This window comes from Fundulus heteroclitus, chromosome 18 (assembly GCF_011125445.2).
Source record: "Fundulus heteroclitus isolate FHET01 chromosome 18, MU-UCD_Fhet_4.1, whole genome shotgun sequence".
Classification (NCBI taxonomy): domain Eukaryota; kingdom Metazoa; phylum Chordata; class Actinopteri; order Cyprinodontiformes; family Fundulidae; genus Fundulus; species Fundulus heteroclitus.
In genome coordinates this window covers 32961887-32978438 of record NC_046378.1, presented here as the reverse complement: position 1 = coordinate 32978438, position 16552 = coordinate 32961887, and the positions used below count along the sequence as shown (strand labels likewise).

Sequence of the window (16552 nt, the reverse complement as noted above, 5' to 3'; positions counted from 1 at the left end):
CACTAAAGCCAAACAGCAGCTTCTTAAAGGGCTTCTCTGCCTTTTGAAAGGGTTAACAATTTAGTTTTACTCTTCTTAGATGTGATTACTCACTGGCTGTATTGAAATCTACTCTATTTTCATGTTAAATACAAAAGAGACTGAAGTTTTCACAGAACATTTATGCGTTTTTAAAGTGATGTCATGTCAAAAAAGTTTAGATTAAAAACCTGCACACACAGAGCTCTCAAGAAAATGAGATTAACTATTGTTATACTCCAGATAGAGCATCCTACACATTTTCTTCAAACCCTGGCAAAGATGTGCAAAAAAAAAAAAAAGCCGTAACATGATATTCATCTAATGTAAAAACTGAAAAGAACGTCCTTTGAGAGAAATGTTTCTTTTTCAATTGAATATGAAAAGCACACTTTGGTCAAAGCTTTCTCAAAAGATTACGTTAAATTGCCAAGATACTTATAAAACACAACCCTGTCTGTATGAATGCAGTCTAATGCAGTAACTGTAAGATGAATGCATTTAAAACATGTTTCATCCTTTTGTTGTTATATATTGATTTTAACAAAGAAGGGGAAAAATTATTTTAGAGTTATACGATTTTGTTTAGACTTGAGAGAATCTGTTGCAAGTCATAAACAGGTTGGAAGTGTTTAAATAACTGCATTGTGTGCACAGAAGTAAACCATAGCTGTATATAGATGTTTACAAATATTATATCTAAAAATAGGAGGAAAAAAACTAAATAAAATTATTTTGAAGATTGACCCTTGATGTATCCCAGTCTTTACCTCTTGGGCTCCAAAATTGTAGCATATTTATTGAGCTATCTTTCTTATAATCCTCCATGCTGTGTGTATTGCCAAGAAAAACTAGTTTTTGTCCAGTTTTGTTTGTCATTTTGATAATTTCTTTCCGTCACTCTGACTGAAACTATAGGATCATACAGGGAAATTCATATCCTTTTATGATAATTTGCTGAATTTAATGATCAGTGGCTGTGAGAAACAAGCCTGTGTCGTGTTATAGTTCGACCCAGAATCAAGAAGGATATTTTCAGAGTGAAAAAGCTCAAAGCACCTGTTGGACCCAAAGGGCATCTTTAGCATTTTTGAAAAATGGCAAATTGGCTTTTTTGTCACACCATATCCATACCTTCGATGACCAGAAAGTAATTTCCTGACATAATAAGATCTTCTTTACTGCCTTACTTGAATGGCATTTTCTCATGCTTTTCAGATATTGAGGAGTGGCTAAGAGAAACTGTTCTCTGTCAGGTCACAGATTACCGATTAAAGGTTTTCTAGACACAAATCAACTGAGGAAAGTTAAAAAAAAAAAGAGTTCAGTTACACTTATTTAAAGGGATTGTTAAAGTTTCACAATAATAGTGACATTGATTTTGTTAAAACTATGATTTTAATGCGGGATGTTTGCTCCACTAAATGAATTCACTAAAATTAAAGGTTGAATTTTTGCTAAAATGCTTCTGTGAAATTATGTTGCGGCAAAAAAAGACTTTAGTTAAATTGTTTTCTTCTTTTTTTTCACACAAGGCTTTACCAGGGGTTGCTAACAATTGTGGGATGCACGGTAAATCCTACAACCGACATTATTGTCAAACATAGCTTTCGATTTCCGATCCACGAGACGAGCCAACTTCATCGGATGAAGTCATGCTTGTTTTCATACACATATTCACATTTTTGACTCTACGTAGGATGCAATGTCTGTCAGTACAGCGACTGGCGAGGAAATGCAAATATACAAGCTCAGATCAGACACCTAACACTTAGTGGCATTTTTCAGGGACAATGAATTTAGTAAATCTTTTACGAAACAAAAACCAGGTGCTATGAAAAAACGTGTAAATGTTTGAAGAGACAATCGTAAGCAGAGGTAGGAGAGGGCAGTTAGAGAAGTAAGGCTGTTCTTTAAGACAGCATCGGAGGGCTCCTTTGGATCAAATCTGACCGTTGAGATCAGAAAGAAAACACCAAAAGCTCTGGCAGAGGCTGGTTATTTGTGTGAAAATGACGCTGAGCAGCGCTGAGAGATTTCTTGCAGCCAACTGTCTCGAATTTCGAACATTCACAGCACTAACGTGTGTTCAGTAAACTTCAGCAACATCATTTTTCACAACTTTTTTTTTTTGACCTCCAGAAAAGCAAACAGAGATAAAAAATAAACAACATTTTTTCAAGACTGCTATATTTGAGCATCTTCTGGACCGTAGACATTTACAATATCATCTGAGCCTGCAGTCAAAATCTACATTTTTTTTTTAGGCACAACAAATAGGCCCCTGTGGTATTAAGGTTCAGAGTGACGAATAACTCGTCCGAGTGCAGTTTGTGCACCAGCGTAAACCTATATTAACCTCAAATAACTTAGCTCACAAATATATACTATATCTAGTAAACATGTACTGCATCATTTTAATATACATTTGCAAAGTATGTACAAAAAAAAAAAAATCAGCCTGACTGACCTGTTCACCTAACATGCGATTAAAAGATCCAGTTTCAATTTTTATTTTTGAGCTCATTTCTGCTGGTTTGATTTTTGTTTCCTCTCTGTAAACAGTATTTACAAACTCAATAGAAAAAAAAAAAAACAACAACAACAAGAAACCAAATATTAAAAACCTTTCGATTACATTATGTACACTCAGGTAAGAAGTATGTTCTCGTGTAACATCGTTCAGAGTCCTCTGGAAAAATCTCTCATTTTTTCGCATTTCAGTCCCAAAGAGCACACGGCACGTTACCTTCATCATTTGTCAGAAGTAGAAATCCGTCATTAGGTACAAAAAGCTTGACTTGATGACACAGCAAACAGTTTGAGAGCGTGCCCGTCATCTGATTGTTGTGCTGCTGATGCGATGTATTTGGCAGTGTAAACTGGAAATACAGTGTCTTGCAAAAGTAATGATACCTGTTTAACTTTTCTACCCTTGTTGTCGAGTGACAAAAACCAACTGTAATGTGTTTTACTGAGGTCGACCGACGCAAAGTAGTGCATAGTGGTGAAGTGGAATGTAAATCAAAATTGTTTTACAAATAACAAACTGAAAAGCGTGGTGTGCTTTTGCATTCGGCCTTCTCAACTCTTGAGATCTCAAAAAAAAAAATCTAGTGCAAGCAAAATAATCTAGTGCAAGCGAAAGCATAATTAAAATCAATCAATAAATTTTGAAGCAGGGTTGATTTAATTCACAATAACTCTGGAAGAGTTATAGAGATCTACAGCTCAAGCGGGAGGAGTCAAAAACTATCCAAATCGGGTCTTTGTGCACAATAATGCCATGGTTGAAAGACTTCAATTAGGTTTCTCTGGTTGCTCTGGTCAGATGAGACTAAAACTAAAACTAAATTTGGCGTACATCCATACTTTGGTGTACATACTAAGCATTTATTCATGGAGGAAACAAATACTGCAGTCACCCTGAGCAGACTGCGTGCATGCTGAAACATGGTGGTGGCAGCATCAGGCAGCGAGGATTGTGCTTCTTTGGCAGTGACTTTATGGGGAGATGGATGTAGAAAATGCGGGGCAATACTGGAGGGGGGGGGGGGGGGGGGGGGGGGCACTGTTGGCACCTGCAGAAAGCTTGAGGCCGGGAGCACGTTCACCTAGCTGCAGGAAAATGAGGCGACACCCGCTGTCACAGCTAGAAAGGAATTGTTCAGATCAAAGCAAATGCATGTGTTGGAAAGATTTAAAGTGCAGACCTAAATCCATTTGAGAGTCAGCGGCTACAGTTTTTACAGATGTTCTCCGTCCAATCTAACTGAGCTTGACCTACTTTGCCAAGAGTAATGGACACATATTTAAACCTCTAAATGTTAGGTCTCTAAATGTGCAAAAATGGCATCCCCTAAAAGACGTGGCGCTGTAACTGCAGTGAAAGATGTTTTTTTTTACAGTATTGGCTCAAATTTCTTTTTTGTATAAAATCTTAAAACAAATACTATTTTTTGTCTAATTCAGATTCACACTGATATTGTGTTGGTCTACCTCATGAGATCCCAGTAAAACACATCGGTGACTGTAATATGATATAATAGGAAAGGTTAAAAGGTGTTATTACTTCTCAGGACACTGTATGTGTTTCGGTCCGGCTCTCCTGTTAAGGCAAAATGTTTGGCACTTGGAAAAAAAAAAATCCTGATCTCGTCTTCATCGGCTTTAAAGGTGACCTGTCCACAGAGGATTGCAGAAATAACGTTGGCTGGAAATATAATTTAGGAGCAGTAATGTTGCTGGAAAACAGATTTCTCAGGGATGAGGACCTTTATTCTCGTTTTAACTTTCTTCTTTCTTTGCCCCCAACGGCATTGGATCAGCTGAACGGATCTCGAATTGCCCTCGCCTTTCTACCCAGACACCCAGCTGTGCGTGGTGGTCTTCACGCCGTGCGGGAAACCTTGTTGGGTCACAACTGGCTCAAAGTTAAAGTCCAGGGAGTCTCCGTCCATGAGCGTGTCGTGCAGGACCCTCTCCATGTCGATCTCGAACTTTTCGATGGACATGTCATCCAGGTCGCTGGGAAGTTTCTCCATGTGCGAGGGCGCCGACATGCCCGCCCGGCCGTACCCGTTGGTGTTCAGCGGACAGAAGCTGCCCGGCATGCCTCCCCCGCCGTGGTGCCCGGGGAGGCTGTAAGGCATCTGCATGGGGCTTTTGGCGACAGGTAGACGCATGCTGCCCCCGCTGTAGCTCAGCGACATGAGCAGGCGGCCGTTCATAGCTGCCGACGTGGCCTGCCCTTGGCCGTGCACGTTGTGGGGGTGAGGGTGGGAGAGAGCGTGCGGGTGAGCGCTCCCTCCCGCCATGAGTTTGGCTACGTGCTGGGCGCTGCTGTACGGCGGCAGCATGCAGCCCCCGGCGGACTGAGACGCCACCGTGTCCACTGACGGCATCATCTCGCTGTGCTGGTCGGTGTCCGACGTCAGCAGCTCCTTCAGGAGCCCGGCGGGGCAGCTGTACTGCCCCATGCCGGGCACGAAGCCGGGTTTGCTTTCCGACAGAGTCTGAAGAGGCATGGACGACATGGAGTTCATCCCGGCCTGGCCGTAGACGCACTCGTGGAACTCCTGCTGCGGCTGGGAGCCCATGCTGGGGGAGCTGTAGGCCGGGTAACCGGGGCTCGGCTGCATCATCGGTGAGGGGGAGGACTGCGAGGAGCCGGGGGTCGTGGCCCCCCCTCTGACCTGCGAGTTGTTGGGCGACAGCAAGTTCAGGTTGTCCAGGAGGTTCTCCATGACGTTCTCAGAACTGTGCCCCAGAGACGCGGTCATCTCGGTGAGACTGGGCAGCGTGGCCGTCATCTTTGGTCCCGGAGCTCCGGCGTAGCCCATGTGCACGTCGGATTCTCCCAGGTCGTCCTCGGGCACGAAGGGCGAGAGGCGGCCGCTGACGGTGCTGGCGTTGGAGCTGGTCCGAGGCCTGAAGCCGTTCCAGGTGTCGTAGTCGTCGTTGCTGTGGGAGTTGGGGCTGCCGGGCCACTTGGAGTAGGAGCTCGGGCTGTCAGCGCTGCCGTCGGCGCCGCCCTGTAGGGACAGCTGTTTGGGGGAAAGTGTGGGGAAACGATCAGTGTTGCGGCAATCAAACACAGAGATTCATTTCAGTTTTGATTTGATTTCTTTACATCCAGAGGACGTATAAAATGAAAGAAACTGTGAGTTTCTCATGTTGTAGTTCATTGCATATATAACGAACATATGTTTGTCAAGCAGTCTAATTCTGTACTTGGGAACTATCAGAATAATCTCCTCCAAAGACTGGGTCTTATTTACACTGGAACTACGTGTTGAACAGACTACAGACATAATGTGGTAACTTGTCCATCAGTGCTTCAACAATGACAACTCTAATATGAGATTTTCTTTTAAACGTTGACACCTAACAGACCGGCTCGTTTTTGAGCTTAAAACAAAGTGCGGAGCAGCACGATATGACATGTTCTGTGTTTTAAAGAGAATATATACATGCATTCGTGTAAATGATATGAACATAGTATATAACTAATAAGAATGTGTCAATTTCTGCTTTCCTTTCAGGCTGTTCCTGACTTTTTCTTTTAGGACTGTGGCATATACATGCAAAATAAATGTGCTGAAGGTTTCTTGATCCAGCAAATAGTGTTCAAATCCAACAGAAATAATTTAAAGATTAAAACTAATGGTGGTTCTTGGCAGCAATAGATTAAATGAATAGGACAAAATAATTCAATTCAATTCAATTCTATTTATATAGCGCCAATTCATCAAACATGTCATCTCAAGGCACTTTCCAAAGTCAGATTTAATCAGATTATACAGATTGGGTCAGATTATACAAATTGGTCTAAAAACTTTCCTATTTAAGGAAATGTACTTGTTTTTTTGACCAGCTGATCATTGATCAGAGCTGAAATATGATTTCCGTTACACAAACAACATTTGTGTTGTTGTTTTTTTTAAATGGGATTGTGGGCTGTGGCCTCATCAATAGTGCTATATGAGGCGTTTTTGGCTGTAACATATCCAATCTATATAACATATATAAACACATATTTAGACGCCGCAAATTACTTCCATAAAACATGTTCAAAGCTTCTATAAAAGAGTGTTTTACAAATGGAAAAGCCCTTGACTGAAGTACCTTTTTCTTTGCTGCTCTTCCCTTGCTCTTTGTGAACTTGCTGTTGTTGTCCATAGAGGCCGCCCTGCGTCTCGGGGACTTTCCACTTTTCCCGCCTTCCGGGTTCAACATCCACCACGAGCTCTTCCCTGTCCCCTCGTTCTGGACGCGGACAAAGCGGCTGTGCAGGGACAGGTTGTGTCTGATAGAGTTCTGGAGGAGAGGCAAAAAGAAGGGGGGGAGAAAAAAAGGATGAGGAGCAGGCAAACAGGGACGTTTGCCCTTTTCCCAAAACACCTCAGATGGGCTTTATCACAGAAGTGCAAATCCACGAGTACAGGTGGCGGCCCTTGAAAACATGCTCGCCTTGACAATTGACTTATGAGGAGAGACGAGAGGTTTTTAAGGTCACTCAACGATCCCATGCTGTTTGCCTTCCAAAGAAAACACACGTGCACACACTCAATAGAAGTCAGCGGGTTTACTCCACCAGCAACACATCCTGAACGAATGTGGGTTCACAGAAAAACAGAGAAGGCTATTGTAAAAAAAAAAAAAAAAAAAAACTACAAAAAAACAACAGTCACATTCCACTTGACTCTGAGTCTTGTCTAAACCAGCACGAATTCAAAGGGAGGAAACCGACTAATCTTTCCTCCTTACAGACACATTAATGCTAAGCTCTGACGTTGCTTGGTGACACTACCGGTGGAAAAACTAATTTTTGAGCAGGAAGCTAGTGAAGCGTTATAAAAACAGGGCAAACAAAAGAGCGAGAATATTGGGTAAATGTCTGCTGAGCAAACCGCAGAAAGCGAGACACCCTTTTTCTCTTCCACTGCACTCTGACGCCTGAGTCACAAAACACTCAGGACTTCACCTGTTTGTTTGACTTTAAACTCCACGTTGACTCAAAGTGCAGTTAAAGTAACCGTTTAACCTCAGAAAATAGTTTCAGCTCGGCCTCCGCATCATTTTCTGTCCGTATTTCAACATGAAGTAATGAGCCTTGCCCAGACATTACAGTGCCTGCGTAAAGCTTGTTGTTTTGGAGGAAAAGCTGGAAGTCCCGGCACACACACATGCACACACACACGCACACACACATGCTTGCACGCAGGGCTTAGCGTGCATAGCAGCCAAAGTCATCAAGCCTCTTGCCCGCCATGAGTCACCGCTTCACATCTGGTTTGCAGTCTGCACCCTCTGCGCTGCCTTCACCTCTGTTTCTACTCATCCCAGCCATCACTTCTTCTGCACTCCAAAATAAAACTCGCATTTAGTAAGTAAGTGACGCAAATTTCGGTCCGTCAATACAATGTCGCACTTTAAAAAACATAAAAGGGCACATAACTTTTTTTTTTTTTTCGCCCCCCCATCATTCTCTGGCATTAAATCAGACCAAAACTTTCCTATTTTGTGTCATGTTAGGATTACCTAAATCATTTTCAATTGCTAAATGCCAGATTAACTGGTGAGAAGAATTATTATTCACATGTCAAAGGTAACATACGTCTCCTTACTATTTGGTAAACGGGCTTTTAAACTCTATGACTGCATGGGTATATTGTTATGGGTTTCTTTCCACAAGCTTCTCAGAATATTTTCCAGGAACGTTGGCCGATTCCTCCAAACAGAACCGGTCCAACTGACTCAGGTTTGCAGGGCGCTTTGCTGGCACACATCTTTTCAGCTCTGTCTACGAATTTTCTTTGCGACTGAGATCAGAGCTTTGTGACGGCTACACCGAAGCACTGACTTTGCTGCCCACTAGCTACTTTGTACCCGGTTTTGCAGTATGATAAGAATTTTTTAATTTTTTTCATTTGGGAGACCCAAATTTGAACTTCCAGGCTCATATTTTGAGATTTTGCTTCCATATTTCTATATATAAGGTTCTTCAGTCATGATGCCATCTAATTTATGAAGTTCATCAGCCCCTGCTGCAGCAAAACAGCCACACACCATGATGCTGCCACACCTGTCCTTCACACCTGAGACTGTGTTCTCAGGCTGGCCAACTTCCCCAGTTTTTCCTCTGAATCTAACCACGGTCATTTTGCCGTGTATTTACAAACTGTGACCTGTTTTTGATGCTACTTTTGGAGTAAAGGCTCCTTCTTGTCTGAGTTCAAGCCATTTCACTGTGGATAGTGACCCTAATCTTGACAAGGTCTGCAGCTGATAACAAAACATTGTTTGGACACTCCCAGTGACGTCCAGTAAATCAGAATATGCATTCCGATGTGGCTGGTTTGTCAGATTAAAATTATCTTTTGAAAAGAACCTTTAAACATTATTAAACCCACATTAGCCGTAAAAAAAATCATCATATTCATCATCATAATGAACAGAAATACAGGCCTGAAAACAACAGTCGGTGTGTAATTATTCTTCATAATGTGCTTCACTTAGTGAACTGGTTTAACTGAAATAAATGAGCTTTTCAAAAATATTCTGATGTATTATATATGATTATAAATATGTAAATTTCTGGTTATTACTGTACAAATGAATATAACACATATTCTCTGGACTCTCATGGATTTAGGTGTTTTCACTTCTTTACTTTATCACACTCCCCAGAACACTGAGTTATTATAATACAAAACAAATGTGCAAAATGAGAAACTTAATCAATTATTTACGGATTAAAGAGTCCTCAGTGCATTTAACTCTGTACTACTTAAGAGACTTGGAAACTTTCAAGATACTGGGAAAACAATTACGTTTGTATATCATTAGCTTTTCATGATACAACCTAATAACCTAAAAACACATCTTTCAAACTGTTTAAGAGCACCAAATTACAGGAGCTCTGGAAACGTCTCCATTTTAAGAAGAGTCTTCATGCCAATTTTAAAGCGAGGTAATCTGAGGTTATTATCAGTATTAGTAACCTTTCATATAGGGCTGGACGACATAGAAAGAAAAAAAAAGCATCTCGATAAAACAGAAATTGGATTGGATCGATGTCGATAATTATCGACTAGTTCAAAACATTTATTTTAAGTGCAGCCCTGGCCATTTTATGCTGTTGCTTAGCGACCTATTTTTAGATAAAGAACAAACACAGAATTCAAACTCAACCGTTTATTCAACCAACTTTTTTTTTACCAAAACTGCAATTTCTTTTTAAACAAACGTCTGAACTCTTTGAAGGGGGCGGGGCTTGGTGATGGAGCGATCCAGGGTCTGCGTTTGTGATTGGTTAGCAGGATGTAACGACTGTAATATTAACCTACATGATAGGCTGGAATGAAAAAGGAAAGAAAACTGTTACTCTGTTGAACTTTTTACTGACCCCTTCTTTTCTATCATCGATATACGTCTATCAATCGATATATATTGTCATTTAATTATCGTCCAGCCCAACTTACATGTTATATTTCCAGTGAGTTTGAGAAAACAGGCATGGGGGTGATTGCTGGCATCGAGGTATTCAAACATTATCGTTTTAAAAAACGCCAGCGAGCATGTCTGAGTTTTCTCTGGACACATGACGCAAAGAGTGTTACAGCGCTAACCCATGTCCACCTTTGCTGCACACTGACGGCCAGGTGGCTGAAAGAAGGCTGCTACACTCCCCACTCTGTAGAAAATGTGTCTGTTTAGAAACATCTCAAGTTACAAAAAACATGGAGAGGCATTGCATGAAAACTAAGACAGTATGAATGATCACTCTTGTTGAAGTAACGTTGGTTTAAAGCAACAGGCGGGCTACAGGAGCAGATAGTCTAATCAACTGACCCCATCAGCTTGTTGCACTCTATCCACTTGTGTTACTTTTTGAAGAGCAGAATGAAAAAAAAAAAAAAAACTTTGATACTCTTTTTTTTTTTTTTTCCCTAACCACCTCCAACAGCACATGAGATGCTCTATGAACACTCGTCCCACACAAATGACTGTAATTAAATGAATCAAATGACCCGACTGCATTGGCCAATAGTCTGGAGATAGCTCGCGAGATCTGTGGTGCGGGACAGCCGTTCCCTGATTAGCCTCGCAAACCCTCTTCTCCCCTTCCTCCTCCTCCTCCTCCTCCTCCTGCTGCACATCAGTAGTCATGACAAAAGGCAAAGAGAGAAAAGTCTAGTCATGAGCCTCGGTTTCCCATGACTGCTAAGTGTGCTGCATTATTCAGCTGTGCTGGAATAAGGAATGAATGCAATGTGTGTGCAGACGCCGGGATGTCCTGTTACGGCCCCTCCATCATCCCGATGACAGGATGGGGAGGGAAAAAAAAAAAAAAGAAAAAGGAAAAGTCTCAGCTTTGGAGGAATCTATTATGGCTTGTGTCACAGTTAAAAGGCAGGGTGTGATGATCCAGAACATTTAGTCCAGAAGGAATGGAGCAACAGAGCGAGCAGATGCGAGGGGACATTAAAGTGCTCTGATGGGAAATACCAGAACTCGACAGAACTTGGTGTGCTGTGTGGGGAGTGTGGGCTGAGGATGTCTGGTGTGGCCGGTGGAAAAGGCGCATCGTCCCCCCCACTGTGTGTGTGTGTGTGTGTGTGTGTGTGTGTGTGTTTTAGTGGAGTGGCATTACGACAAACAGCAGCTCGGTATGGTTTTGATTCTGCAGCGCAGTCTGCCTCAGCCAGCGATGGTGGCTTTAAAAACACAAAACGGGGGATAAACATGAACACAGTCACACACACGTATGAGTCAACCCCCCCCCCCCCCCCCCAAAAAAAAAGTTGTCTGGCAGTGTTTTGCAAAGTCATCCGTACCGCTTAAACTTTTCTATCATCGTATCACGTCACAACCGTAGGTGCATTTTGTGATAGACCAACACCACCAAGTGTTGCGTGACAGTAAAGTGGAGGAAAAATTAAAAAATGTGTCTCAACATTATTATTTATTTACATTTAATAAATATAAGAGAGGCCTATCCTCCCTTGAAAGTAGCTGTGCAAAGTAATCCAGTCACATTTGGACTTTGACTAGGTCATTGTGACAGATGAGTATGCTGCGATCTAAACTGGACCATTGTGGCACCGGCTGCATGTTTACACGGTCGAAAGTGAACCTCAGCACCGGTTGCGTTTTGCAGCCTCTCATGTGTTTTCTTCCAGGATTGACTTGTATTTAGCTCCATCCATTGTTTTCGGGGTCTTTAGCATTAATTTTCCGCCATATATAGCATGTAGGGCAAAACAGCGCACAGTTTGGTTTCATCTGACCACAGCACTTCCTTCCACAGGTTAGACTGGCCTCCACATGTCTTGTGTCAAACTGCACACTTGACTTCTTTCGGCTTCCCACTCTCGTATAAAGACTAGGTTTGTGAAGAGCAAATTTAATGGTTGTCCTCTCAACTGGTTTGGAGCTGTGAATATCAGCAGCTCCTCCCGAGGGCCTGTTGGCTGCTTCTCTGATCAATACTTTTCTTACCCTGCCAGCCAGTTTAGGTGGACAAGCATTCCTTTGTCGGCTCGCAGCTGTGCCTCGTACCTTTTTTCTCCCCCAATTTGGAATAAATATGGCTTGAAAGCAAATCATTTTACTCGATTTAGGAATTTCAAAGCAAAAGGAGATGACACACTTTTCTAATTCTTGTTTGAAAAGAAAATGTGATCCCAATCAAATAAGATAATCCAAATAAATTCACTTAAACTTACGTTTGCAATGTCACAAAGAGAAGTTTAAGGTGTAATGTAATAGTTTAAGCCCTTTTTTTTTTGCCGTGAAATAAAGAGCGTGTTGCTCTTGGAACCAGAGATGCTTTGTGACACAGATTTATCTTTGGCTGCAGTACACGGGAATCTAAGCATTCCAGCTAATCACTGTGTGCAAAGTTCAATTGTAATCTCCGCCAACGTGCTAGTATCTTTTAGGAAACAGTAAATGCAGGACTCCCAGCCACACAGTCATCACAATCAACATTCCTAAGCAAGGTTACAAAACCCACAGTATCACAGAGCTTTGATTACTGTCGCTGGAGGACATCCTAAAAAAAAAAAAAAAAAAAACACGATAATGATGCAAAAAAACAATAAAACAAATTAGGACGAGTTCATAAGAAATAAATGGAAAGAGGCTAAACGTTTAATCAACACAGACAAGAGTGGTTTTTGCCGAGATACGCAGCTGCCAGCTGTGCGGAGAGAGAGCAAACCTCTCGCTGTCGCCGTGAGGAGCACCACCGACCGAGTCAACACAACACCGGCCGTACTGGCAAAACACAAGGAAGTGACCACATGAAAAAGGACTGCGACAGGAAACAGAGCTGACTTCCTGCCTCACAGGAAACACGGTGGTCGGTAAGCGGAGAAGAAGGCATGGAATGCAAAGCCGCAAAGGGCCCCGGGCCAAGTGGACGCCGCATACTCAACTCGGTCCCCCTTCCATCAGCCAAAAGGAGTTTATGTTTAGCAACAGCCGCCGAGGCCTGTTGTCAGAGAACATGCGTTTAAAAAGAAAGTAATGTTCACTATGTCAGGGCGGGGCTGACGGCGAATTACATGAGTGGATGCATCGTGACTCAGTGAGCGGCTGTAGTAGGGGGGGGGTCGCCTGGGTGGTGGAGGCTGCTGAAGAAAAGGAGACAGAGAGGGGTGTGTGTGTGTGACCGAGTGGGCTCAGAGCCTTAAAGAACACACTGTGCGAACTTTAAACAGCCCAATTGGCAGCACCAGTGAAAGGCCACACTGTTTGGGACATCACCCCTTGCACTTGCATTTCGGCTTTTTTCTTCTTGCCGTCTCCCATTATTTCTGACCTTTCCCTACCCTATCTTCTAATGTTCTTGTAATCTGTTTGGGTCCGTCTCCTCTTCACAACGAGCCCCAAGTTTCTATTCCCTGCTCTATTATTTTTATTTCTTAAATTGATGAGGCGGCTTGCAAAAGTATTCACACGTATTTTTTCACCTTGTTGCAACCACAAGCTGCAAGTCTTTTAGAGTAGGACTGCACATACACAGAGCCACATTTTTGCCCATTTCTCTTTGTGATAGTTCAGTCAGTTTGAATTTTGAGTTTCTATGAACGTCACATTTCCGAGTCACAGATTTCCCTGTCCTTGCTGTAAAAAAAAAAGCATCAGCATGATGCTGCCTCAACTATGTTTCACAGTTGGGTTGGTGTGTTTGGCATGTGGTGCGATGGTGGTTTTCTGCCATGCTTTTGTGCAAGAAATGTTATTTTGGTCCCACACGACCAGATCACCCTCTTTCACTCGCTTGCCGAGTCCCTAAAATGGCTTGAGGGAAATTGGAAACTGGACTTCTTTTGGCTTTGCTTCACCAGTGGCTTTCTTTTTCCACTCTTCCATAAAAGCCAGATTGGTGGAGTGCTGTAGTGCTTGTGTAGTTCTCTGGTTAACAAACTCTCCCACTTGAGCTGGGGATCTCTGAAGATCCTCCACCGTTACCTGCTTCTCTGATACGTCTCTCCTTTGCCACCCTGTCAGTTTAGGTGGACGATCATGTCTTGGTAGGTTTGCAGTTGTTCCATATTATTTCCACTTAAAATATTTGACATCGTTCTTTCCAAGCTTTGGGATGTTCTTTTATAACCTAACTCTGCCTTAATGCTTCTTATTTATTGATCTGTCTGCAGCGCTCTTTCTGATGCTCACTGCTCTTGCCTAACAAATATCAGAGTCCTTCACAGAACAGCTGTATTTATTGTGAAATACAAAATAATCTATTAACTAATTAGGTGACTTCTGGAGATAATGCGTTGCACTGGACCTCATGTACGAATATCAGAATAAAGGGGGCTGCAACAAATGCTTGCCAAACTTGCGATCACTTTTCGAAAACCATGCATCACTTTCCTTCCAACTACAAATTATGAGTGATCCTGTATTCTTCTTCAGCATAATATTATGATAAAATAAATTTAAGCTGTGGTTGTAACTTAAGATGATGAGGAAAGGATAAAAGGGGTATATTTTTCCAAGGCACAGTAATCCCTACCGCAAACCTTATACCTTTTCTCTTTTTTTCTCTTCCTCTCCACCTTCTCTTACAGACTAGAGCCACGAACCTAAAGTGTAATAATATCAGCGCCTCTCATCTCGACTCCAAAGGCAGGACACTTGTCCTGCCTTTGGACAGGAGGGGGGGGGGGGCTGATCACAAAGCGCTGCCCCCCGTTGAAATGCAATACAACGGATTTGCAACTAGCCCTGCAAAGTCCTTGGCGTGCAGGATTATGCACAAATTTTGCACGCCCGCGCGTCACATCTCTCATCCAAACGGTTCGCGTACGAGCCGTCTTGAGTAGAAGTTTTGCTTAGGCCCTAAAATCTCACTGTCCACCAACCGAGCAGCGCTGTGGCAGGCAGCTGCCGTCTGTCTCGCTAATGCTAACTGCTATCGCCTTCCAGCTGCGGCTGGCGCAAAGTTGCGACACGTGTCTCAAAGTGATGTCAGAGACGCATTAAATGCGCCTCGGAGTTTCACGCTGGAGTCACATTTAGAAAGATCAGACAGAAATCAGATTCAGGACCAACATATGGAAGTGACTCAAATGTGACTTGAAAAGATCAGATTGGGGCCGGATGGGAGCGTTCCCATTGGTTCTAAAACATATGACCTGGTCACTTGACCCGATCTGGGTCACATTTTCCTGCAGTGGCAATGGGGCCTAGAAGACAGCACTATAAAGACATCCATGTATACAGTTTATGAGCAAAAGAAAGTCGGTTTGGGGGTGAGCTACCTTTTAAAGAAAGCTGGCTGCAATGCACCAGAGAGCGTTGCTGGCACAGTGACCTCGGGGCTTAGACTCTCAAGGCTGCTCAAATGTCAACTTGTCTAATGAAAAAAAAAAAAAAAAATCCCCGGAGGAAAGTGCAACCCAGCCTACATGCAGTGCAGCTCTGAATCAGTTGAAGCCACATGTGAAACCTCAGCTGCGAAGCCCATACAGTTATGGGTAAGAGCGGCAGTGCTCCCTTCCTCACTGACTGAGAGCGTGCGAGCAGGTACAATGTCGCACACCAGCAGATGCAGCCCTGCGCGCATTCACCGTGAGATTTGAAAAGATGAAAGTGAAAACTGCGGTTTCCCTGCACTCTTTCCACTGAAGTCATTAGAGAAACGGTGCTGTCCTGAGCAGCCCTTTTCCTCTTTCACTGCAAGTGTCTAAGCCTTAACGGTAGGTGTGCTTTCTGCATCAGAACCACCTGTTTTCTGTCAGCAGCCTCAATAGCTGACATATAGGTCACGAGAACCATTTTTAACCGCCTCAAGTAAGTAGCCCTAAAGCTTCGCCCTGGTCATGTCTGGAGATTTGTGCTGAGTGCGTTTCATTTAGAGCTGTGCGGTTGAGACAAAAAGGTGCAAACTTGTCATTAGTTTAACACCGGCTCAGCATGTCTGCCCTCCTAACAACAGCGTGTGGCGGCGCACGTCGCTTCAGGTGCGACGGTAAGACGAGCGAGTGAGAGCTGACTACGTCTCACAAAGATCACAAAGTCATCAGAAGGCGAGACCCGCAGTAGGTTTCTGCCTGCTGCGATCGAATCCACTGAATGGTCAGCGCTTGGCTCTGTGCAGAGAGCGCCGGCATGCACAAAACGCTCTCGTCCGGTCAAACCTGAACTATCGATCAGTGTTTCTACAGACTCACATCTATCACCGTTTACACCTGGCCCAGTGCAGGTCACCCTGAGCCTGGTTCTGCTGGACGTTCTGCAAAAACGTCAATCAAAAACATCTGCGTTGTGCTTGCCCCCTGTAAAAGGCTGTCCAAGAAGGTAAAGATTCAATGCAGTCTGAAAGTTTTCATAGGACACCGTTGTCCTAATTGGTAATGTATGATCAACTGAGTCTGAATGTAATGCTTTAAACTGGATGCAACTAAGCTTTATAATTTGATTTCTGAATCTAGTCGATTTCATGGTGTTGGAAACGACCTGAACTGAATCAAAGAGACTTTGACAGCGCTCAATAAAATTGACTTTGACC

General features: G+C 43.0%; 1 protein-coding gene across 1 annotated transcript in view; it reads right to left on the bottom strand.

Annotated features, from left to right (window-relative positions):
• Positions 1–1143: 1143 nt before the first annotated feature.
• The window catches only part of foxo1a (forkhead box O1 a), a 42641-nt gene continuing 27232 nt past the window's right edge, over positions 1144–16552 (bottom strand). The window contains exons 2-3 of the mRNA XM_012875223.3: positions 6646–6837; positions 1144–5564 (exon numbers count right to left, since the gene is read on the bottom strand). Coding sequence (XP_012730677.2) covers positions 4377–5564; positions 6646–6837 — 1380 coding nt within the window. The 3' untranslated portion in view covers positions 1144–4376. The remainder of the gene's footprint in view (positions 5565–6645; positions 6838–16552) is intronic.